This window comes from Neomonachus schauinslandi, chromosome 9 (genome assembly GCF_002201575.2).
Source record: "Neomonachus schauinslandi chromosome 9, ASM220157v2, whole genome shotgun sequence".
Classification (NCBI taxonomy): Eukaryota; Metazoa; Chordata; class Mammalia; order Carnivora; family Phocidae; genus Neomonachus; species Neomonachus schauinslandi.
The window spans coordinates 84,210,977-84,234,665 of record NC_058411.1 but is presented as its reverse complement, the minus strand read 5'-3'; the positions used below and the strand labels follow the sequence as shown (position 1 = coordinate 84,234,665).

Here is a 23,689-nt window from a genome sequence, read left to right as displayed (position 1 = left end):
GAAGTTATGGGATGCAGCAGAATTAGTGCTAAGAGAGAAATTTATAGCTGTAAACACCTGCATTTAAACACAGGAAAGATCATAAACCAAAAACCTAACTTTATACCTTAAGGAACTAAAAAAGAAGAGCAAACTGCACCCTAAGCTAGTAGAAAGAATGAAATAATGATTAGGACAGAGATAAAAGAAGTAAGGAATAGAAAACAGAAAGAATAAACTAAACCAAAAGTTGGTTCTTTGAAAAAAATCAACAAAATTGACAAACCTTTAGCAGACTAAGAAGAAGCGAGTGTTCATGCAAATAACCAAATCAGGAATAAAAGTGGGAACATTGCTCCTGACCTTACAGAAATAAAAAGGATTATAAGAGAGCACTATGGGGGCGCCTGGATGGCTCAGTCAGTTAAGCGTCTGCCTTCAGCTCAGGTTGTGATCCCAGGGTCCACGCATCTGGCTCCCTGCTCAGCGAGGAGTCTGCTTCTCTCTCTCCCTGTGCCCGTCCCTCCCACCCCCGCTCATGTGCATGCACACTCTCTCTTCCTCTCTCAAATAAATAAATAAAATCTTTAAAGAAAAAGCACTATGAACAATTGTATGCCAATGAATTAGATAACCTAGATGAACAAATTCCTAGAAATAAACTACAAAAATTGATCCAAGAAGAAACGGAAAATCTGAACATAATCTGTAACACAGAAAAGACTGAATCAGTAGAAAAATTTTCAATTATCTTGGGGTGCCTGGGTGGCTCAGTCATTAAGCATCTGCCTTCGGCTCAGGTCATGATCCCAGGGTCCTGGGATCGAGCCCCGCATCAGGCTCCTGCTTGGCGGGAAGCCTGCTTCTCCCTCTTCCAGTCCCCCTGCTTGTGTTCCCTCTCTCGCTGTGCCTCTCTCTGTCAAATAAATAAATAAAATCTTAAAAAAAAATCGGGGTGCCTGGGCGGCTCAGATCGTTAAGCGTCTGCCTTCGGCTCAGGTCATGATCCCAGGGTCCTGGGATCAAGCCCCGCATCTGGCTCCCTGCTCAGTGGGGAGCCTGCTTCTTCTCCCTCTCCCACTCCCCCTGCTTGTGTTCCCTCTGTGTCTCTCTCTGTCAAATAAATAAATAAAATCTTAAAAAAAAAAAATGTTTCCTTTAAAAAAAAAAAATCCACTACCCATTCATGATAAAAACACCCAGCAAACTAGGAATGGAAGGGAAGTTCCTCAACATGATAAAGGGCATTTATGAACAACCCATAGTGCACATCATACTCAATGGTGAAAGACTGAAAGTTTTCGCCCTATGATCAGGAACAAAACAAGGATGCCCATGTCCACCACTGCTGTTCAACATTGTACTGATAATTTTAGGCAGAGCAATTAGGAAAAAAAATTGGCATAGAAATTGGAAAGGAGAAAGTAAAACTATCTCTACTTGCAGAGGACATGGTCCTATATAGAAAAAATGTGAAGAATCCCCCCAAAAAACTTCCAGAACTAATGAACAAATTCAGCACAGTTGCAGGGTACAAGATCAATTCACAAAAAACGATTTTGTGTCTATATACCAGCAATGAACAATCCAAAAAGGAAATTAAGAAAACAATACAATTTATAATAGCATCCACAAAATAAAATACCTGGGAACAAATTTAACCAAGAAGCTTAAAGACTTGTACACTGAAAACTACAAAACATTGCTGAAATAAATTAAAGAAGACCTAAATAAGTGGAAAGACATCCCATGTTCACACCCCTCCCCCAGTCTTTTTAGACATTCTTTCCCCTAGTAAACCCCCACTACATGGAATTTTAATACCACACATATACAATATATATCTGTTTATGGTCCATGGCCATGTGATGGACCACAAACCAATGGAATATCTAAGATTTTTTTTACCCTCCCCAAGAACCAATTTCGTTGAGAATACATGGTCTAGGGCAAAGAAAGTACAAGGTCGTCCTGAGGCATGTTATAACAAAAGCAAGGAAGCAATCAAGCCTGAAGAAGCTCCCACTGACCACAACTGGAACATTTTACACTTGATCTTAGCCAAATGGCCAAGAAGCGATACAACTAGAACATTTTAGCATTCAAAATTTACTGTAATTGATTAAAGTACACTGAATATATAAAAATCCGCAAGCTCATAATAAATAATAAGTAAATAATTCTACAAAAAAGAAAGCAAAAATAAAATAATTCTCATCTGCTGCAATTGGAGGATACTTTTCACACCTCTTTTCTCTGAAAACTAAATAAAAGGAAATAAACACTTATTCTACCTTTTCAGTGAGAACTGCAGTTCATCGTAATCCCATAGCCCCAGCTAAAGAGGGAAAGCTCTTTTTTACAGAAAATATGCCATCTAATAAATGTTGGAGGATTGATAGAATTAGAAAATCACCACTTAAATAATTAAAGATCATCAATAGATACTAGCACAATTAGGTAAAATGTTGATGGGGTGGTGCCAAAGGGTTACCTCTAATCAGAAGGGGAAAACTTTACAATGGTGAGATCTTGTGGCTACCACTTTAACCCAGTTAGTAAACTTAGCTTTACTTAATGGGACAGTGAGACCTTATGTGCCTCTAATATGATGTAATATAAAGTACATAGGATCACCTCTTTGGCACCTATTTGGTATTTTTACCAAAGGTTATTTAAATTGAATCATCCAATCAACGCTTTTATACCTAACTTCCAGTTTATAGGAAATATAAGCAATAGTGAAACAAGTTAAATGATTCTATGAGGGAGGAATCAGACAAATCCAGAATGTGAGACATGATAGTTCTGTGAGACAACTGATGTGTTCTTTTCAAAAAGTCACTTTGAGGGGCATCTGGGTGACTCATTTGGTTAAGCATATAACTCTTGATTTTGGCTTGGGTCATGATCTCAGGGTCATGGGACCAAGCCCTGTGTCGGGCTCCATGCTAACTGGGGAATCCGCTTGAAGATTCCCTCCCTCTCCCTCTGCCTCTCCCCCTGCTCATGTGCACATGCTCTCTCTCTCTCACTCTCTCTCTCAAGTAAATAAATAAAAATCTTTAAAAGAAAAAGTCACTCTGAGGAAAATGAATGGTCTTGGGGGGGTGGATAATATTCTAGATTAAAAAAGACTTTGGAGACATAACAAAATGCAATACATGGTTCGTGTTTGGATATTACTCTAAAAGACATTTTGGGAATAATTGTGGGAGATTTGAATATGAATTGGGTATTAGATGATATTAGTGTATTTTGAAATTTTGTTAGGTTTGTTAATGGTGTGTGGCTATGTAAGAAAAATTCCTTATATTTTAGATATGCATATTGATGTATTTAGAGGTGAAATATTTCATAATGCCTGCCATTTTAAAAAAAGAACTTCCGCATGAAGAAATGGATGAAACAAATATGGCAAAATGTTAACATGTCAATGTGGTAAATATAGGAGATGAAGATATCAGTATGGATTGTACTAGTCTTTCAAAGACTTTTTTTAAAAAGGGGGGTGGGGAAGGGAGCAAAAAATGTTTGAAAATATTCATAATCTAAAGTTTAAAATACTAAAAATGATTTGTGTGAAGGGTCCTTAGGAAATGCTACTTTTCAGCCTGAGAATGTGTTAAGTTGGAGAACCTGTGATTCTTGAATGCTTCCTCAAACTCTTTTTTTCCTTCCTTCTCTCTCCCCGGTCTATGCAGCCCTCTTTGACTCTATGCACAGCAACCAAGCCTCAGATAGCCCATTTTCCCCACCCCGTACTCTTCATTCACCTACCCTACAACTCCGGCAGCGCTCTGAGAAGCCCCCCTGGTGTAAGTAATCCTTTTGGAACTGCCTGGACAAAGGCCAAGATTGATGGAGGGATTGGTGAATGAGAGATCTGTCTTCTCATGAGGGAAACAAAGATGAGGGTTGAAAGACCAGGAATAACCAGTAGGGGAAGCAGTCTCATCTGCTGTGTCCAAGGTGAAGGGAGGATCTGTTTACCCTGTCTCATTATCTCCATTCTCCATGACCCCTCTGTTTCCTTGGAGAGGCTCCTAAAATATAGTGTCACAGAGGGTGCTTTGGGGAAGAAAGGACGAAACTTCATTCTCCTCAGATTCCCATTTGGGAATTTATAGCTTTCTCAAGTACAGATGACTTGAGAGGAAACTGAGTATATAGAAAAACTGGGAGAAGGAAACTAGAATCTGCTACTACTTTCTACATGTCCCTATTCTCAAGTTGTCTGTTCTCAGCTGTTCAAGTTGAGGTGCTGCTTTTTCCCATCTCTTCTTTATAATCTCTAGCCTATCACAAGGGGAGCCTGGGTGACACAGTTGGTTAAGCGTTCGACTCTTGGTTGAGGCTCAGGTCATGATCTCAGGGTTGTGAGATCGAGTCCGTTTCAGATTCTGTCTCTCTCTACCTCTGCCCCTCACTGGTGCTCTCTAAATAAATAAACAAATAAACAAATAAATAAAATCTCTAGCCTATCACTAATTTTCCTTGGTAACAGTGTAGTCACAAGAAGTTCTTAGGGTAATTGTAGGGAAGGGGAGATCCTGGTGACAATCAGAGGGAGGATAAGGGCCAGAGACACCAGTGATGGAAAAATCCTTTCCTTATTCAACCTGCCTCCAGGAAGTAACTAAAATCAAACATGGCTTTTATTATTTCATTGGATAGGACTGAAGCAAAGATTCATATTTCAGCATCTGGGTTAAACAGTTGTAGAATTGGCACTGTGTATGCAGAAGAAACATCCCTTCCTGATTCCAGGAGCTCTTCCCCTGAATTTCAGATTACCTTACATTCACCTTGCCATTGCTCCTTTTATCTCTCCTGGAATGTTTATGGGTTTTGTGCCCCTGGAAATCTTTTTTTTTTAATAATATATATATATATATATATTTTTTTAATTCAAGTATAGTTGATACACAATGTTATACAACATACTGGTTCAACAAGTCTATACGTTATGCTCTGATCACCACAAGTGTAGCTACCATCTGTCACAATGCAATGCTAGTACGGTACCATTCACTGTATTCCCTATTCTGTACCTTTTGTTCCTGTGACTTATTCATTCCATAACTGGAAGCTTGTATCTCCCACTCCCCATCACCCATTTTGCCCAGCCTCCTACCACCCCTCCCCATCAGCTTGTTCTCTGTATTTTAGGTCTGATTCTGCTTTTTGTTTGTTTATTCTTTTTTTTCTTTTTAGATTCTATATATAAGTGAAATCAATGGTGTTTGTCTTCCTTTATTTCACTTAGCATAATACCATCTAGGTCCATCCATATAGTCACAAATGGTAAAATCTTATCCTTTTCATGGTTGAATAATACTCCATTGTGTATATATATATATACATTTTTTAAAATTTAATTTAATTTATTTACTTGACAGAGATAGAGATAGTGAGAAAGAGAGCACAAGCAGGGGGAGCTGCAGACAGAGGGAGAGGAAGAAGCAGGCTCCCCGCTGAGCAAGTAACCCAATGTGGGGCTCAATCCCAGGACCCCAGGCTCATGACCCGAGCTGAAGGCAGCCACTTAACTGATGGAGCCACCCAGGCACCCCCCCCTTTTTTTATACATCTTCTTTATCCATTCATCTATTGGTGAACACTTGGGCTGCTTCCATAACTTGGCTATTGTAAGTAATGCTGCAATAAACATAGGGATGCATATATCTTTTGAAATTAGGGTTTTCATTTTCTTTCGGTAAATAGTAGCGGAATTATTGGATCATATGGCATTTCTATTTTAATTTTTTGAGGGACCTCCATACTGTTTTCTACAGTAGCTACACCAATTTATATTCCTATCAGCAATGCACAAATGTTCCTTTTTTCCACATACTCACCAACACTTGTTATTTCTTGTCTTTTTTTCCTTAAGTTTTTATTTTAATTCCAGTTAGTTAATATACAGAGTTATATGTTATTTCTTGTCTTTCTGGTTCTAGCTATTCTGACAGGTGTGAGGTGATAGCTCATTGTGGTCTTGATTTGCATTTCTCTGATGATGAGTGATATTGAGCATCTTTGCATGTGTCTGTTGGCCATCTGCATGTCTTCTTTGGAGAAATGTCTATTCAGGTCCTCTGCCCAGTTTTTAATTGGATTATTTGGGGGGTTTTGGTGTTGAGTTGTATAAGTTCTTTATATATTTTAGATACTAACCCTTTATTGGATATAATATTTGCAAATATCTTCTACCATTCAGTAGGTTGCCTTTTTGTTTTGTTGATGGTTTCCTTTGTTGTGCAAAAGCTTTTTATTTAGATATAGTCCCAATAGTTTATTTTTGCTTTTGTTTCCCTTGCTTCAGAAGACATATCTAGAAAAATGTTGCTATGGCTGATGTCAGAGAGAGTACTGCCTGTGCTCTCTTCTAAGATTTTTATGGTTTCAGGTCTCACATTTAGGTCCTTGATCCATTTTGAGTTTATTTTTGTGTGTGGTGTCAGAAAGTGGTTCAGTTTCATTCTTTTGCATGTAGCTATCCAGTTTTCCCAGCACCATTTATTGAAGACTGTTTTTTCCCATTGTATATTCTTGCCTCCTTTGTCATAGATTAATTGACCATATAAGCATGAGTCTCTGTTCTATTCCATTGATCTATGAGTCTATTTTTGTGTCAGTACTGTTTTGATTATTACAGCTTTGTAGGATATCTTGAAATCTGGAATTGTGATACCTCCAGCTTTGTTCTTCTTTCTCAAGATTGCTTTGGCTGCCTCTGGAAACCTTATCTTTATCTTGCTTCTGCTTCCGTTGTTTTTTGTTTTAATTTTTTATTTATTGGAGAGGGAGAGGGAGAGCACCAAGGGGGAGGGGCACAGGGAGAAGCAGACCCCCTGCTGAGCACAGAGTCCCATGCAGGGCTTGATCCCAGGACCTGAGATCATGACCTGAGCCAGAGGCAGACTCTTAACTGACTGAGCCACTCAGGTGCCCTTCCTGCTTCTGCTTCTGTCTGACCTCTTTGATTTGCCTGAATCAAACCACTAACTGAATATTAAGGCTACTTCTATCCTTGGGTGAACTCTTTTTTTTTTTCTTCTTGTTTTTAATCTATCAGACCTTTGACTCAGTATGAGGTATGTCGCCTCACTGGTAAATATTTTCTTTAGGGTTTGTCTGCCCTAAATAGGCCTTGTTGGTCCAAACCATGTTCCTCTGTGGCCCTTTACAGAAAAGAGAGAACTGGCATACGCTAAACTCAATGACTGATTCAGCCTTCGCAGGCTCAGGCTTGCCAACTTTCCCAGGTTCTCTTTGATGACAAGGATATTCAGGTGCCCCCTATATCCAAAATCGATCATTATTGATATTAGAGTGCTTTAAATATAAAGTTACAATACCATTAATAAATACATTTACAAAAAGAAAAGTAGATTAGTCCCCTACTAGAGGTCAATGAAGTAGTAGAGATTGGGGTAGGAATTGTCCCACAGTGTATTGAAGACTCTAAGCCCTTCATTTTATTACTGTCAGTAGTGGGGTAATTAATTTTTATGTTGTATATGTCTGTAACATCCACAAGCCTATAACATTGTGTGTCCCAAGACTTAGAAGGTCTTAACCTTGGATCCAGGGATGGATTTCAGGGTAAAGTCTTTGAATCCCAGGAATTGTTTATGAAGATTAGTGTGAATATCCGTATGTATATTTTTCTGAGAAGATAGTCCATGACTGTCATTAGAGTTTCAAAGGGTTCAGTGACCCCCAGGAAGGTTAATTATGAACCTCTGCCATTTAGAGATTCCATGGCAGCCTTCCATCTTAAGGCAATTTTCCTTCCTACTGTTCTCATTCATAAGATTTTTCTACATTCTCCTGCTTAATTGTCTCTTGGGCTATAAACAATGATTACCTTTGCCCCAGAAATATGTTGACTGCTTTGAAGAAATGATTCTTAACAAAAGATGTACATCAGATTTAATTGGGAGTGTTTCAACAAAATATAGTGACCTCATTCCCTCTCCACCCCACACGTTTACACTAACCTACAGAATTAGAATCTCTAGAGATGGAACATAGAAATTTGTATTTTTAAAAAATATTCCATACTTTTGATATATACCCTTAATTATGAACCACTGGATTACAGCATTGGTATGCTCCCAAATGACCTTGGGAATTCAGAGTTGGGTTGGGGGTACATTTGTGAAAGAACTGGATGAAGTGGGCCTCATCACTCTCCTAAAGTCTTAGATGTACCTTAGTGCTCCTGTGTACTCCTGTAGTATACATTAGGTCAGAGCAACAGTTCTTGAGCTGGGCTAACTGAGCAGTCTCTGCATAGCTTAGGAAGAATTCAGACCCTCTTTCCTCAAGTCTGTATATTCTGGCATTTGAACTACATACATTGAATAGAGCCTACTCTTCCAGCTTGCCTGACTTGGTCTCCTGACTTTGTTTTACAGACAGCAGTGGCCCTTCCAGCACTGTGTCCAGTGCTGGTCCTTCCTCCCCCACTGCAGTGGATGGTAACTGCCCTTTTGGCTTCAGTGATCGGCCTTCTGTAAGTTCACACATGATTGAAGAACGTCAAAGCCTTGGGATGCTCCTTAGGAATGGAGAACAAGAGCTCCCCATTGAAGGGGTGCAAGGGCCTTTTGAACCAAGCCAGACTTCACAGGAACCACCTGTGGAAACCAGCCAGCCATGCCAGGAGGTTCCTGACATCAGCCAGTCATGCCAGGAGGTCCCTGACATCAGCCAGCCATGCCAGGAGGTCCCTGACATCAGCCAGCCATGCCAGGAGAACCATGACAACATTGACCAGATATGTCAGGAGGTTCCTCAGATCTATCAGCCATGCCAGAAGGCGAGCCAACTGTGCCAGAAAATCTCTGCAGAAGCTTGCCAACTTTGCCAGGAGAACCCTGAGGAGGTCAGCCAGCCATCCCAGGAGGTCCCTGTGGAGGTTGGCAGGCTGGCTTATGGGTTCCCTGTAGGGATTGGTGGCCTGGTCCAGGAAGTCCATGTGGAAGGTAGCAAGCCAGCCCAAGAGACCCCTGAGGAGCTCAGCCAGCCATGCCAGGAGTTCTTTGCAGAGGTTGGCAGGCTGGCCCTAGAGGCTTCTGCAATCAATCTATTGTCTCAGGACATTCCTGAGGTTGATAAACCATCCCAAGAGTTTCCGGGGGAGGATGATCTGCAGGTTCAGGAAGTCCCTGAGGTTAATAATCAGCAGTCCTGGGTGGTCCCTGAGGTGACTGACCAGCTGCCTGGAGAGGATACTCCCCAAGCCCAGTATCCATCTAGTGATCCAAACCCTCAGAGCCAGTCTTTAGCTGGTGACCAATACTCACCCCTCCCACCAGCAACATGTGATTAATCATGTTCTCATTAGTGGTATCACACTAAACCAGCTATTTGAGCTAGCAACTTCTTCTGTTGGCTAACTCACCTACCTGCCAGTATAAGACCTTGGATCTCACCAGAGGTGTCTGAGGAAGTAGTCCTCTTGGCATGAAGCCAAGAACTGTGCCAGAGCTGGGCTTGAGAAGGAACCAATTTCATGTTCAAAGCAGCCATTGACTCCTCACGTGGCCATTAGACTTGAATAGGATTTCCATCAAGGGGTGGGCTGATCTATCATTACCCAACCTCCTCTGAGCATCCCAGGAAATTCCAGATTGTTAAAGGAAATGCCACCTAACTGCTGAAGACACCATCTGGGGACAGCAAGTACAAAAGGGGACTCCAAGGTCTCCACTTTTCTGGGGAAATATTCACAACTTCACAAGGTACCCTTAGACCATATGTGCATTCAGGAGGACTCTTGTGTTTGCTAGCACTCCTCAGGAGGGCCCAGGATGTCTGTCTGAAATGTTTGGGAAAAAAGCGAGTCCCCTTCCCAAACATCCATTGTGGCCACTAATCTTCAGATTGGGCTTATGGGTGTTTTATATGTCATCCCAAGTTCCCCCTCTGCCCCAGACCTGTTCCCCTGGGCAATAGCTCCAGGGAAAAATAGGTATTAGATTGCTGTGAAAATTTAAGAGTAACTACTTAAAATGCTCTGGGGTACTTGGCCAATCTGTGAAGCTGGGCCTCCTTTTGTTGTAGGGCTACTTGGTTTAAGAGATGATGTAGTAGAGAAAATCAGGTTCTATTTTAAGCAATCAGCAGAGATCAATATTGTACAGACATGAGCAAAGATTATATATATTTCTGTAGTAGTGCCAGGGACAGACTGGCCAAAGACCAAACACTCCAGGTTTCCCAAGAGGTATGTCCTTTTATCATTGTGTCTTTAGGGTCAGGTGTGATTATGAAGCTTTTCCCAAAGATATGGGGATGGGCATGGGTGTGGGTAGGAGGAATAATGCAGTCATTGGAGTGGGGTGGCCGGAACATTATGAGTGCTCAATAAATATGAAATAATAAGAATGGTGATGGTGGTGATGATGTCCTTGTGAATTCAAGAATGAATGAGTATAAATCCATCATGTCTGTTTGTGACTAAATTAATCTGAACCAGTCAAAAGCTGTTGTAGTTGAGTGGAAAGGGACTATAAAATAATCAGGCATCCTAGGAGGTCCCAGTGGCAGTCAGCCCACCATCCCAAAATGTCTTCAATGAGTAGTGTTGTGGGAGATAGACTTTCTAGCTCTGTGAAGCACCACTGGGTGCTTGCCTTCTCACCAGATTCTTGGAATCACCCTCTTAGTTTTTCACTCTGATGCTTTGGAGTGTTAGGAGGAGTTGATATAAAGGGGTTATGGTCTTTCTTTGCCTCCTTGACATATTTACATTGGGCAAGCCCAGAACACTGGGAGGACTGGAATATCTCCTTTCCCATATATTTACATTCACAACCAGGCCTCTCCTGACATAACCAGGACTATAAAGGGTTTCCCTGCAGGGCAAAATCCAGCATTTACTCAGTAGAACTCCTAACTGCACAGGTGAGTGCTCTTTACAACCTCAATAGGCTCTGGATCTCTTAGGGCTTCTCAACTCTTTGCCTCTTTGGCGTTCCCTTATTCCAGGTTTCTAATGCTGGTTATTCAGTCCTTGGCTCTTGACCCCAAAGTATGTAGATCCCCTTCCCAGAAACCCTGCCCCTCTTCCCTCCCCCAACCAAATGTATCTCCCCATCCTAGGCCCCTCTTCCTCATACTCTGGCGTTCTCATTTTCAGAAATTAGGCTGGCTCCCTGTATCTTTTTCTCCCTTTATCCGCCCTATGTTCTCTGGCCTCCTTGGGTCCTGGAGCTGCTTCCAGTTATCAAAGACATTGAGATAAATGACAGTGCTGGGAGAAGCAGAGAGGTAGAAGCCAAGGCCCAGCAACTAAGCACTGTGTAGTCAGAAAAAGCTTAAGCAGCACTACAGCATCTGTAATGAACTTGAATTTATTGTTAGAGTTGGAGGCAGCTCCATTACAGCAGCTGGGAACTATAGCAGGGAAGTGTGGGGAGGAGCAGAGCACAGCAGCACGGGGAGGGTTGGAGCTAGGAAGAACACAGGCCGGCTCATTTTGGTTTCCACAGTCATTTGGCAGAGAAGCCGAGCCCTGACGAACGTCTGGATTTCTCAGTCCGGCAGTAGTCTGGCAGGGCTGCTCATTGGCTTGCTTGGGGAGAGGTCCTCTCCTGGGGTGTTTTTTTTTCCAGCCTGTTTTCATCTTACTCAGTAGGAGTTCAGCTTTAGCTCAGCTTCGTCTCCTTCTTCCCTTCCTCCCTCTCATTTTCCCCAAGTTCTCTGGCATGGCTTCTACCTCCCAGATCCTCTGTCCAAGAGTTTGGGGCTGGAAAGGCAGCCAGTGTTCCCATTTCAGCTGCAGGATGGCATAGTGGAATGTTGGGGGAGTCACACGTTGCTGGGGTGTCAAATGTTGGGATGTCAGGCAGTGGCTTATTTTTAACCCATTACACACCAGGCCACAGCAGATGACCACATGCAGAGAAGCCAAGCAGGGGATGACAAGGGATGAGGATAATTGGAATGGGTGGGTGAAAACTTCAAAAGGTCAGGGAGCTTGGAAGAATTCTGGGATTGGGGCTGGGCTCTCCTTGCCCCTTTGTGCTGCCCAATAGGCCTGGTCTGGGCACAGCTCTGGGATGTGAATGATATGAAGCAGGGGCTGGGAGGATAAGTAACTTTCTTCTCTCACCAGTCTATTGGTCAAAAGAGCTTCAAGTTTTGGATTGAGACATTCAGATATGGAGGGAAGCAGTGGGACAGTGTAGCAGCAGTGTACCCCTGGACCCCTGCTGGAACCCAGACCCTGGTGGGTAAGAGAATGGGAGATGGAGGAAAGGGTGCAGCTCTGGGCACCTCACTGACAGAATCCTGCCCTCAGATCACATAAATTACTACTGGAGATCCTTCCTTAGAATGCTAAATAGAGATAAAGAGGTCCCTGGGTTTGGGGATATGATCTCACTCCATGAGGGAGGAGGTTGCTGAGACCCATCCTTACTCCCCACCCAATACAAACACTTGGTAGTGTTAGGAGAAGGGGTCACTCCAGGGTTCTCAGGCGTCAGATGATCTAATTTTTACCCTCCTTCTATCCTCTCCCTGTTGCCTTTGGTTTTGAAACTCCTCTCAGGTATGGATGAGGGGGAGGGACAACCCCTGCATTTAGCCCAGCCCAAGTTCCCACAATAAGAAAGACATCCTGTCCCCTGTCTCCCCCACCCCAGCTCCCACGTCCCTCAACCCCAAAGGACTCAGCAATAGCCATTCTCTAAGGGAGCTGGGGGAGCAGATCCTTGGGGAAAGGAGAGAGGTTCTTTCAGAACTCAATCTTGCAGGCTGGGAAGGATTCATCCTGCATGACCACGGTGCTGCTGCTAGCCAGGACCAGGACGTTCAGTTGTTGCTGCTGCTCATGAGTCTGCTGGTACCACTCACGAGTCACCTCTGTGTCATGAGTAGGGATCAGAGTCACCTAGGAGGGAGACAAGAAATGCCTGATGTGACATGAGGATGGGGCATCATGCCTGATGGTCTAGGAAGTAGTCCACTGCCCATAGGAAGGGCTCAGTCCTCTTATGAATAGAGACTGTGTTCCACTATTGCCTCAGAGTAAGCTTCGACCAGACCTCCTCCTCGGCATCCCTTGCCACTCACCTGAAGATTCTCCCCCCACTGGGCCTTGCCCTCCAGCAATGCATCCAGCACAGCCCGGCTCGGCTCGCCATTGACAGGGTCATTCCCACTGACCACATAGTAGGATGCACGCACTCGACGAAAGAAGTCAAGGTCAGCAGTCTTGCCACTGCAATGATTCGGGATATAGGCGAGATCCACGTATACAGGGGGGCCAGAGCCGCCCTTGGAACCCAAGGCCACTGTAGAGACAAGCCAGGACTCATTGGAGAGGTAAAGTAGAACACTTTTAGCAATCTTCTTCCTCCCACAATCCCTCCTACTCCTGGAGTCTTTGACCAGCCACACCCAACCCCAACCCATCGTCTCTCCCACTTTTCATGTTATACTTACATGGTCCTGTTTTGAGTCCATTGACTAGGCCTTTGGACATGGGGCTGTGTCCATCCTTTTCGTCTGCTGGGGTGACCTGGCTTGGAGTGTTGCGTGGTCGGGGTGCGACCCGGGATGCTCGATCTGCAGGCCCTTTACCAGGGGTGGGTGAGCGTTTCCCCCGAAGATCCAGACGCCGGGCAGGAGATGCTGGCTTGGCCCTGCCTGGGGCCCTGCGCCCTACTCTCCCCTGTGCCTTCTCCTTCTCCCGTAGCTTTTCTATCCTCCCAGATTCTGAGCTGAGCCCCTCAGGGTCAGCCATGCACACGTCAGGGCGAGGAGGGGATGGGCGGGGGTCTGGTTGAGGGATAGGGGGTGGGTCATGGCCAGGCCTGGGATGGTGAGTTCCACTGACCCCCCCAGCTTTGTCCACAGGCAGGAAGTCCCCATCTTCATCTGAGTCGAGGGCTGCCTCAGCTGTGATGGATGGGCACTCCTCAGTTTCTGGTGGAACATCAGAATCTGATTGTGAGGAGCCTGAGTCACTGGCTGATGTTGGAGGTGTCTCATCAGCCACAGGGCGTGGGCCCCCTGTGGCCCCTGGGCCCCCTGCCCGGTGCCGTCCCCCTCTCCCTACTAGCCGAGCTTCTTCAGTTGAGAGGTCACCTTCATCTGTGGACTGGGGCAGAGGTGGGTTCAGAAAGGATGGGGAGAGGTCCCCGCGGTGGGGCCGGGGCTCAGCAGCACATCCCTGGGGCCCAGCCTCAACCTCAGGGGAGCCACTTCTGGGTTGGCCTCCAGAAGCCCCTCCAGGGCACAGTGGCTGCTCAGGGGAGAGGAGTGTGTCAGGCCGGGAACTCCTCTCCGCTCCCTCAGGCCAGTCCCCACGTTCCCAGGCAAGGCAGGTCTCAGCTGCTTCTTTCTCAGCCTTGGCCAGGGCAGGGCCTGGGGGGTTGGGGCTGGTTTCAGTTGGGCCATTGGCGGCACAATCCCCAAAGGGACTCTCGGAGGGGCTTGGCTTCTTGGTGGGGGCCCCTGTGCACTCCAGGCGGCAGGGCAGAGTGCTATCATCCATGTCTCCAGGCAAGCTTGGAGCTGGAGCTGGGGCCAAGTCCAGTGAAGCTGGGGGTGCTGGGCTCAGAGGAGTGAGGTCCCAGAGGCTGTGGGCAGCTGGTTCCATTCCTGGGACCAGCTCTCCAGACCCCCGTTCTGCAGCCTCCAGGCCAGGAGGGAAGCGCTCAGCCACACTCGAAATCACAGGTGTGGTGGCCTCAGAGGAGGAGCCTTCAGACAGGGCTGGTGAAGCAGGTCGTGGCAGACTGGAGAGGAGAGGGGCCCCAGGAGAGCTGGGTGATGGGAGCTGGGGCAGTGAGGAGTCCAGGCTGGGCGCCTTGGTCACTTCTAGGTACTCATCATGCCGGGCTCTGGTGGGGGGACCTGGAGCCAGGGCCAGAGCTCGGTCCCCAGAGAAGGCGAGGGAGCCACAGGGTGCCGAGCGGGGTTCAGCAGGAGAGGGCAGTTGTGGGGGAGCTGGCTGCAATGAGGAGAAGCCAAAGGCTGAAGCAGGGAAGTCCAGGCTGGGTCGGGCAGGACCCAGGTGTGAGTCCGAGGGAGGGCTGGTCTGTGCCTCACTTTCAGGCCACAATGTGGGGGACCCTGCAGGGATGGGGTGAGGGGGACTTGGGGATTGGGCCTCTTTCTCTGGCTGTTCCCGAGCCCCCTTCTCCAGCTCTGAGTCACTAGTGCTGTCATCCCAGTGACCCTGGCCTGATTCCTTGGGGGATGGGGTTCTCCTATCTGGGCTACATCTCAGGATATTACCATTAAGAGCGGGGCTTGGGCCTTTGCTCAGGGGGATAGGAACACGGGGGGGCACTGCAGGTGGGGTAAGGCTGGGCTCCCCACTCGGCCCTGGCTCAGGCTCCTGCCTGGGGGGTAAAGTGGGTCCCGCCAGGGCCGCATAGCTAAAGGTTGGGGTGTCAGATTGGAGACTCTTGGGTGAGACAGGAGATGAAAGCTCCTTCTCTGCAGATGGGTTTCGGCCAGCAGCCTCCTCCTTGGCTGAGATGCGTGGGGGCCAATCCCCAGCTGCCCCAAGCGGAGGTTCTCTAGTGGGGCAAGCAGGGCCAAGCCCGGTAAGCATCATCTGCTCATAGATGTCTGCGTACTGAAAACTTCTCTCATCAGGATAGGGTGTGGGCTCTCTCTGCTCGGGCTCCATCTGCTCAGGCTCCTTGGTGGCATGGCTCTCGCTGGCCTCTGGGACCTTTGAGCTTTGAGGGTGGCTGCCAGGAGCCCCAGCTCCACCTTCTTCTTCCCTTTCCCCTTCAGCCTTGCGGTAGTCCTTCCCCAAGGGGGAGTATGGCCCACCTTCCAACTCCGCTGCTGCTTCCTGCACTGCAGCCACCACACTCTCATACTCAGTTGTGCCCCAGGAGAAGGGCGCAGAAGTGTGTGGCTCTGGGGCAGGTGTGGGGGGAGCTGGAGCTGGGGAGAGGGGTGCAGGGGGCAGGGTTCTGTCCTTGGGCACCCATGGTGGGATGTCAGCCAGCCACGTGGGGGTGGTGGGCTCGTTCCTCACAGGTGGCATGGGCTCAGGCTCTGGGATAGGGCTTTCTCGTCCTGGGGCTGGAGGAACCCTCTGTCCTACCATCTCAGGTGGGGAGGCCGGAGGAGAGATGATCTCAAAAGGGGAGCGGGTCAGCTTGTCCTCTTCCTCTGGTGGCAGTCCAACTGGTGACTCAGCAAGCCAACGTTCCACCTCCAGCCCCTTCTGTGGTGAGGACTCCTGGAAACCCTTGAAGTCTGAGGCCCAGGGGCTCTGGGGCGTGTGTTCCAGGGGGGGCACTTGTTCGTCTGGCCCTTCATCGAGGAAAGTGCTCTCCCGCTCCTCTGTGTACCGTGGCCGGGCCCCCGGGCCATCCAGCTCATGAGGAAACCACACCTTGCGCTCACAGCTCAGCTCCCTCCAGTATGGGTCCTGTTCTAGGCCCACATCCTCTCTGCCCCTCCAGTACCTGTCCTCCTGCTCAGGAGATGTGTCCTCCCATGTCCGGGCAGGCTCCTTCTGTTCTCCAACTGGCTCCCCTCTGGATGGAGATGTTTCTTGCCACTCCTGGACCACATCCTGCTCCTTCCAGTACTTCTCTCCCTGATCCCGGGCCTTGTCCTCCTGCACTGGGCTCTCTTCCAGACCGAGAGCTTTGGTCTGCTCTAGCAGAGCTTCTTCCTTCTGTTGTACAGCCTCAATTTTTTCTGGAGATTTTTCCTCTAGGACCTTCTCTTTTGGTTTCACGGTTTTATCCTCCTGCACTGGGCTCTCCTGCTCCTGAGTTTTGTCCTTGTCTTCCAGAGCCTTATCTTTCTCTTCAACAGCCTTATTGTTTTGTTCCAGGGCTTCAGCCTTCTGTCCCAAGGCCCAGTATTTTTGTTCTAAGGCCTCCTCCTTCTTTTCCAAGGCCTCGTCCTGCTGTTCTTGGGCCTTGCCTTTTTGTTCCAAGTCTATGTCTTTTTGTTCTAAGGTCTTATCCTTCTGTCTATGAGCCTTGTCCTTCTGTTCAGGGGCTTCGTCTGTCTGTCCTAAGGCCTTGCCCTTTGGTTCAGAGACCTTGTCCTCTGGAGGTTTGTCTTTATGTTCAACGTCTCTGACTTTTTGTTCTAAGGTTTCATCTTTTTCTTCTAGGATCTTGTCCTTCTGTTCCAGAACCTTGTCTTTTTGTTCTAAGTCTTTGTCTTTTGGTTCCAGGGCCTTGTCCTGGTGTCCCAGGACTGTGACCCTTTGTTCTAAGTCTCTGCCTTTTTGTTCTAAAGCCTCATCTTGCTGTTCTACAGCCTTGTTCTTTTCTTCCAGAGCCTTATCTTTCTGACTAATGGCTGTATCCCTTTGCTCTACAACAATATCCTTCTGCTCCAGAGTTTTGTCCTGCTGTAGGACTTCATCTTTTGGTTCAGGTCCCTTGTCCCTCTGCTCTGGGATTCTGTCTTTCACCTCTGGAACTTTACCTTCCCACTCCATGGCAATGCCCTCCATGGCAGGGCTTGGCAAAGACTCAGGACTCTTGGTGAGGGAGCTATCAGGTGTCAGAATGTGTTCACCAGGGCTGCTGATCACACCAGGTGAGTGCTTCCCATCTCCCAACAATGTAGAATGAAAGAAGGGGCTGGCAGGTAATTTTCCATCAGGGCTCTCATCTGTGATGTCTGCCAGAGCAGGATATGCAGTGGTCCCATCTGTGGGAGGTGACACTGTGGATGCACGGGGTTCTGGAATAGATGCAGGCACTACGTGGTGAGAGGTGTCCTCAGCCTGCATCAGAGGACCCTTTTCTTCCTTTCCAAGGCTTAGTTCCCCAAACTGGAGGGTGCCAAGGTTTTCTGGAGAGAGCTGCTTAGAAGAGATATCGAGAGAGGTCTCCTTGCTGGGACTCTCTTCTGAGAGAGAAAGTGACTGGGTGTCTTCCGGAGATACCTCTGGCCAAAGGGCTTTGTGTAGCTGCTGCTCTGTCAGGTCACAGGGAGACCTGGGGATGGTTTCTTGGTTGGCTGTGTCTGGGGAGACCACACTGAGTACAGATACGGACTCTGCATCTTCAGGGGAGAGGCTTTGGTCAGGAAATTGGAGCACCTCATCTTTCTGAGTTTCACCAGGTTCTTGGAGTGATGTTCTCAAATCTCTGGGAAGGATTTCTGTTCCCAGAATTGGGCCTGTGGGCTCTCTTGCCTCCACACTCTCAAAGACTATTGCTTTGTCCTGTTCTGGTAACAGTTCGATAGTGCAGCCTGTATGTCCCCCAACGATGCTGACAGGTGTTTCCTGGGCATACGGGCTCCTGGGAGGAGGCACTTTTCCCTCCTCCTCTAGTGTGACCTCTTCAGGCCCTGGCTTAACTATCTGCTCTGTAGCATCTTCCTTGCCCTCACCTGGTGCATGCCTAGTTCCTCCCCAAGAGCCTGCTTCCTGAAAGTCTTGGGGCTCAGACTTTTCTTCCACTGGGGACTGATGAAAGGGTGTGTGGGTGGCACTGGGTGGGCCAGATGGTGGAGGAGAGGCCATCTTCACCGTGCTATCATCCGGGCTGAGGCAGCGCTCCTCCAGTTCTCCAAGGACTGGTTCCCCTGGATGTAGGGTATGCCCAGGGGCACCAAACATCGGGGCTCCAAATTGACTAGGAAGTTTCTCAGACATCTCTACATTTGTGGTCTCCTCTTCTTCCTCTCCCACGGCTTTCTCTCCAGGCAAACCTCTCCCTACAATCTCTCCTTTCTTCTCTGACTCCCCAGTCACAGAGAAATCCTCACAGGGTGGTGATTTGAAGCATTTGTCTTCTTCCAGGGAGGAGGTGGGTGAGATGGTTCCAGCTGATGGCACATAGTCCAAGCCCTGAGTGGCTTCAGTGCGGGATGAGGGGATGCTTGTGACTGTGTCAAGCAGCAGGGAGCTCTTGCCTGTCTCCTCTGTCTGGGGAGCTGTGAGTGAAGCCACAGACTGGTCCTCAGCCACGGATGTGGCAAAGGAAGAAAGCTTGTCGCACTCAGTGATTGAGGTGGCCGAGGACACGTGCTCCTCTTCAGCCAGAGGGGCAGCCACCATGTTGGGGGGATAGGTGAGTTCAGTCTCTGGCGCTCCATAGCCTTTGCTGGAGGCAGCAGGAACAGCACTGTCTGTAGGCTGGCTAGCCTCAAAGGAGCCAGGACCTTCAGGCCCAGGGAGGTCATATGTACTTGTAGGAAATCTAGGTGGAGCTGGGCGCTCCTCTGGCTCGTCATGAATCTCCTCATCTGAGATGGTCTGCTCTGTCTCTGAGTAGCCAGGGATTGTTTCGTCCTGGATGTAAGAGACATGCTCAGTAGCTCCTGCAGGTGTGGCTAGGCTGCTTAGGAATGACGAGGTCTCCTTCTCAGGAGCCTTGCCCTGGAGTCCTACTTCCCGGCCCTCGAGGGCCTCCCTGCCCCTTGGTGTTGCCTTCAAGCCTTCCTGCATATGTTTTTGGTAAAAACCCTCAGCCTTTGTCTCTTCTTCTTCCTCCTCATCTGAAGGGTGCAACTCCTCCATTTCTTCTAACTCGGCCTTCTCTATCACATCCTCCTTTACCTCGGGTTCACTTTCCTCTCTGGCTTCTGTTCTATCAGGGAGCCTGTCTGTTTCCTTCTGCTTCTTTTCCTCCCAGGTATCTTTCTCTTCCTCTGTTTCAGCCCCTGAGTCTGGGCCTCTATCCTTACCGCCTTGTTCTTCAGGGATGTCTGAGACAACCTCTCTCTCCTTCATCATAGGCTCTTCTTGTTCCAGCCCTGGGACAGAGGGTGGTATCCCCTGGCCATTTGTGCTCGGGGCTTGCTCCTCTGCAGTGTCTGGAGGGAGTGGTTTCTCTCCTAGTCCTATGTCCCTCTGTTCAGCCAGCAACCCCCTCTCCTCACGCTTCATCTCCTCAAAGTCTTGTGTGAGGTCCTCTGGTGAAGACAGAGCTAGTTCCCTGTGCCCACTGACTATTGGGGGTGGTACAGCCCCCTTCTGGGCTGGGGGTGTCTGGGGCTCGGAAGACAGCTCTTTCTCTGCACGAGCAGCCCGACTCTTGTCCATTTTGACCCTGCCAGGGGCCTTGGCTTTGTAGAGGGTCTTACGCACCTCAGGGGTAAAGGGCTTCAGGTCTGGCTTGGAAATTTTCTTGACCTCAGGTTTGGTATCTTTCCTCTTCTCCTCCTTTTTGGCATCCTTCTTCTCCTCCTTCCTTCCTTCATCCTTCTTGAGCTCCTTTCTCTCCTTCTTGATCTCTTTTTTCTCTTTGTCTTTTTTCTCTTCCAGCTTTGATATCTTTTCTTTCAGGTGCTTCTTCCCCACCTTGTCTTTGATCAGCTTTCGCTTCTCTGCCTTCAGGGCCTCACTCGACTCAGTCCTCACCCTCTCAGGTTTGGTAGGCTTCTCTGGGGGCTTCTCAGATGACTCCTTTACTTTTTTCTCTGTCTTGGCTAACTCCTTGGCCAGTTCTGAACGGGCTTCCTTGGCTCCCTCTTCGGCTACCTCCTCCCGTTTGGCCAGCTTGCTCACAGCTGTCTTGGCAGTGGCCTTGAGGCTCTCCTTGCTGTCAGCCCTCTGTTTGATTTTGCTAGGTTTGAGGTTGGCAGGCACAGCGCCAGAGGCCAAGTCCTTCTGTGTCGCCACAGGGTACCGCAGGAAGTCCAGGTGCCGAAGCTTTTCCAGGCCCTCCAAGATCTTGTTCTGGGGAGCATTCCCTGGAAAAAGCACACGTACAATCTTCTCAGTGGGGTTGGCTGGTAGCCAAACCACCAGAGCAGTGATAGAGGTCAGGTAGGGCACCGAGATCTCAGCCTCCTTCCCATTAGCCAGCACAATGCCTGTCTTAGCTTTACTATTGCCTGCCCACTTTTGCATGAGGAACTGCATCTCTTTGCTGTCCTTGACAGGATTGAGGACGTACATGTCCAGGCGGCCCACACCCATCTTGTGGAAGAGGGTCAGAGGCTCAATGGTGTTGCTGACCACACGGTACAGAGGTTCGGCCTGGATGCCCAGGCGGTTTAGGTGTTGCAGAGTGAGGCAGGCCTCCTCAATGCTGCGCTTGGCTTTTCGGGAGGCATCAGGCAGCCGCAGCTTATCTGGCACGTTGAAGAAGACAACTCCAAGCTCAGGGGAGATGAGGTTCTTTACCCAGTCGCTGTAGCTGCTAGAGCCCTGTGACTGCTCCTCCTCCAGTTCTGCCACTTTGCGCTGCAGGAGCCCATTGATGCCTGGTAGGTTGTCTGCTCCGATGTGTGTGAGCAGCACCGAGTCAATGCGGTCCAGGTGCCGCACCAGCTTCCAGAAGCAGGACTTGCGATCAGAACCACCATCCACCAAGATGTTGAAACCGTTGACGGCAAAGAGGGCAGAGTCTCCGCGGCCACCAGGGAAGATGTAGCAGCAAGGCTTGGAGAGCTTGAGGAAACCCCCTGAGGTGGGGGGCTCTAGCAGGTCAAAGGGAGATGGCACATCCACAGTCTCAGAGACATACTCGGAGAACTCGGCCACAGCATCCATGGTGGGCAGCGTGGGCTCAGGGTTTAGTTGGAGGTGCAGGGTCTCTTGGCCACTGGATAGGCCCAGGTGGCTCCAATCACCCTCCCCTAAGCAGGAAACAGTGAGGAAGGCCTGGATCCCAGGGTCTCTATTGCTGAGCAATTGGGCAATCTAGAAGAATGGGAGATGAAAGGCTGATCAGGTCAGGTAGAGACCTGGGGTCGCCTTAACCCGACTTAGATTCAATCTGCTAGTCTCCACCACTTTGTGAGGGGATTTCCTCCTGCCTTTCAGCCAGAGCTCACTCTGGTCAAGCAACATGAGATTTTCCCATCCTTGGATCCCTCCCCACAGCTCTAGTCCTACCCCATTTTTTGTTCCTCCCAGATACGCAGACATGGACCTTACCTCTGGGTTGTGAAGGACCTGGGCAAAGTTTTGATAAGAGTAGGTACCACTCTGTAGGATGAGGTCTCCCCCAGGCTCTAAACTTTGCCCACTCAATATCAGTAGTTTGTGAGCTGATGGACTGCTAAGGAGGTGGTGAACCTGGAAGGGAAAGCGGGGAGTGGTCACAGATGTAGGAAACCCAGGGAAGGGCACTGGATGTTCCTGCTTCCCAGCAGTACTGCAAGGACACGTTCCCCACTGGTAGGCCCACAGCATCTCCAGCGTGGGGCTGGGGAGCATAAGGCGGCTTAGATGGTTCAAAGCCAAGTCCAGGAATTCTTGGCCTTACAGCAGTAGTACTGGCAGAGGTGGGTGATAGCGCTTCCAGCAGGCCCTCGTGGCAAGGCCCAGGCCCTGGTCTTACCTCAGAGCTGATGCTGTCGGCACTGGGGTTTACCAGGATGATGGTCTCTAGGATCTCACTCTGGTGGGAGAGGGTCCTCTGGCCTGAGGGAGGGAGAGATGCAGGATTTTGTACTGAAGAGAGCAGGTATAGACTAAAGGGGAGAGGCACTGTGTGGGGCAGGAGAGAAAAGAATATACTATCAGAAAATGGGGCTGAGGGGAAAGAGGAGCCTAGCTATCCTTAGATCCTGCCACTTTGGATACTGCTGAGTAAGGTCTAGGAACTGGCTCCTCTAGCCCTTCCCTTTCAGGGTTTTCTCCTTCCCCTCTTCTACACTGGCAGTTTTCTCACTCCCTTCATCTGCCACACCCTCTGTCTGCTCAGTCTGGTACCCCCACCCCCTCCGCCTGGAACTCCTGCCTCAGGCTGCCCTAGTGACAAGAAGCTTTTGTCCCTCTCGAGCACTAAGCTCCTGGTGCTGCCTGGGGATGGGGGGCTCTGCTGGAGGAGGGGCTCCCGGGATCATGATCCTTACTCAGCTCTCTCCCCACTAGCCTGCCTCTGTCCTGGGCTTTCGCGCCAGCAGAATCCCTGGAAATAAGGACATAGACACTTCTTCGCAGTGTCTATGGACTCCCCATCCTCCTTTCCATCCCCTATCCAAGGCCAGAATTCCCATCCCAAAAGACTCAGTTTCTATCCCTCTAAACCTTTGGGGTTTTACAATTCAAAGAGGAGAAAGAGGCCTGTAATTTCTCATTCTGTTCTCTACTTCCTCAGAGGCCAAGCCTGTGCTTACCAGCATGCCCACAAACATACTGTTTCCACCACAACTCCCTCTCCCACCTCACCTCCATATGCCCCAGACACAAGAGAGGCCTGGTTCACTGCCCCACAACCCATCCCATGTGAATCGTTTCTTCTCTCATCCTTGCCCCTCTCCTATGGGCCCTCTGCCATGGAGATGGCAGGCCACAAACTGGAGCTAGGGGTCCACAAACAAGAAACAAACAAGGGCGGAGAGATTCAGAATGTTTCCCAGGCCACGGAGAAAGACAAGACAGCCTCAAATTCCCTATCTACTTCCCTTCTCCAGACTCACAGGAAACACCAAGCAGTGCAGCCAAAAAAGAAAGTGGCAGGTTCAAAAATAAGGAAGGAGGATGCTGCCATCCTCTGTTCCTGCCCTTCCTTGCAGACAGACTTGAACACATGGCCTGCGAGTGGGTTGTCTGGGAGATATTGGTGGGAGAGCTCATCATCTGTCCCCTAGATTATGGGACCCAGCCCTCTCCTTTTTCTGGGGTTTGGATGAGAGAAGCCTGGGGCCAGGGCCTTTGTTAAGGGGAAGAGCCCTAGTGCCAGGATCAAGCAGATCCAGCAGCATGGGACGCACTTACAGCTGCAGGGGAAATGAGCTATGGACGGTGTGTCAGAAGAACAAACCTCATGGA

At 48.6% G+C, this 23,689-nt stretch overlaps 2 protein-coding genes across 12 annotated transcripts in view; one reads left to right on the top strand and one right to left on the bottom strand.

Moving 5' to 3' along the window:
• The window catches only part of PPIP5K1 (diphosphoinositol pentakisphosphate kinase 1), a 41,161-nt gene extending 30,781 nt beyond the window's left edge, over positions 1-10,380 (top strand). For 10 of the 11 annotated variants that reach the window (XM_044918398.1, XM_044918396.1, XM_044918393.1 and 7 more), the window contains 3 exons: positions 3,684-3,797; positions 8,409-10,052; positions 10,100-10,380. In XM_044918398.1, coding sequence (XP_044774333.1) covers positions 3,684-3,797; positions 8,409-9,325 — 1,031 coding nt within the window. In that variant the 3' untranslated portion in view covers positions 9,326-10,052; positions 10,100-10,380. Of the gene's footprint in view, positions 1-3,683; positions 3,798-8,408 lie in introns of all 11 variants that reach the window. The other variant, XM_021695641.1, reaches the window with a different exon arrangement.
• Positions 10,381-12,498: 2,118 nt separating this feature from the next.
• Positions 12,499-22,332, bottom strand: MAP1A (microtubule associated protein 1A). The gene is made up of 5 exons (XM_021695397.2): positions 22,254-22,332; positions 21,848-21,988; positions 13,450-21,610; positions 13,078-13,298; positions 12,499-12,895 (listed from the first exon to the last, which is right to left on the bottom strand). Exons 3-5 carry the CDS (start codon positions 21,458-21,460, stop codon positions 12,740-12,742), a joined length of 8,388 nt encoding a protein of 2,795 aa, XP_021551072.2. The 5' UTR covers positions 21,461-21,610; positions 21,848-21,988; positions 22,254-22,332; the 3' UTR covers positions 12,499-12,739.
• Between the last annotated feature and the right edge of the window lie 1,357 nt (positions 22,333-23,689).

Coding starts and splice junctions, on each gene's coding strand:
- MAP1A (XM_021695397.2), bottom strand. CDS start 21,460: ATGGATGCTGTGGCCGAGTTCTCCGAGTATGTCTCTGAGACTGTGGAT. Junction 13,299..13,449: donor TGGACTCAAAACAGGACCAT/GTAAGTATAACA, acceptor TTGTCTCTACAG/TGGCCTTGGGTTCCAAGGGC. Junction 12,896..13,077: donor AGTGGGGGGAGAATCTTCAG/GTGAGTGGCAAG, acceptor TCTCCCTCCTAG/GTGACTCTGATCCCTACTCA.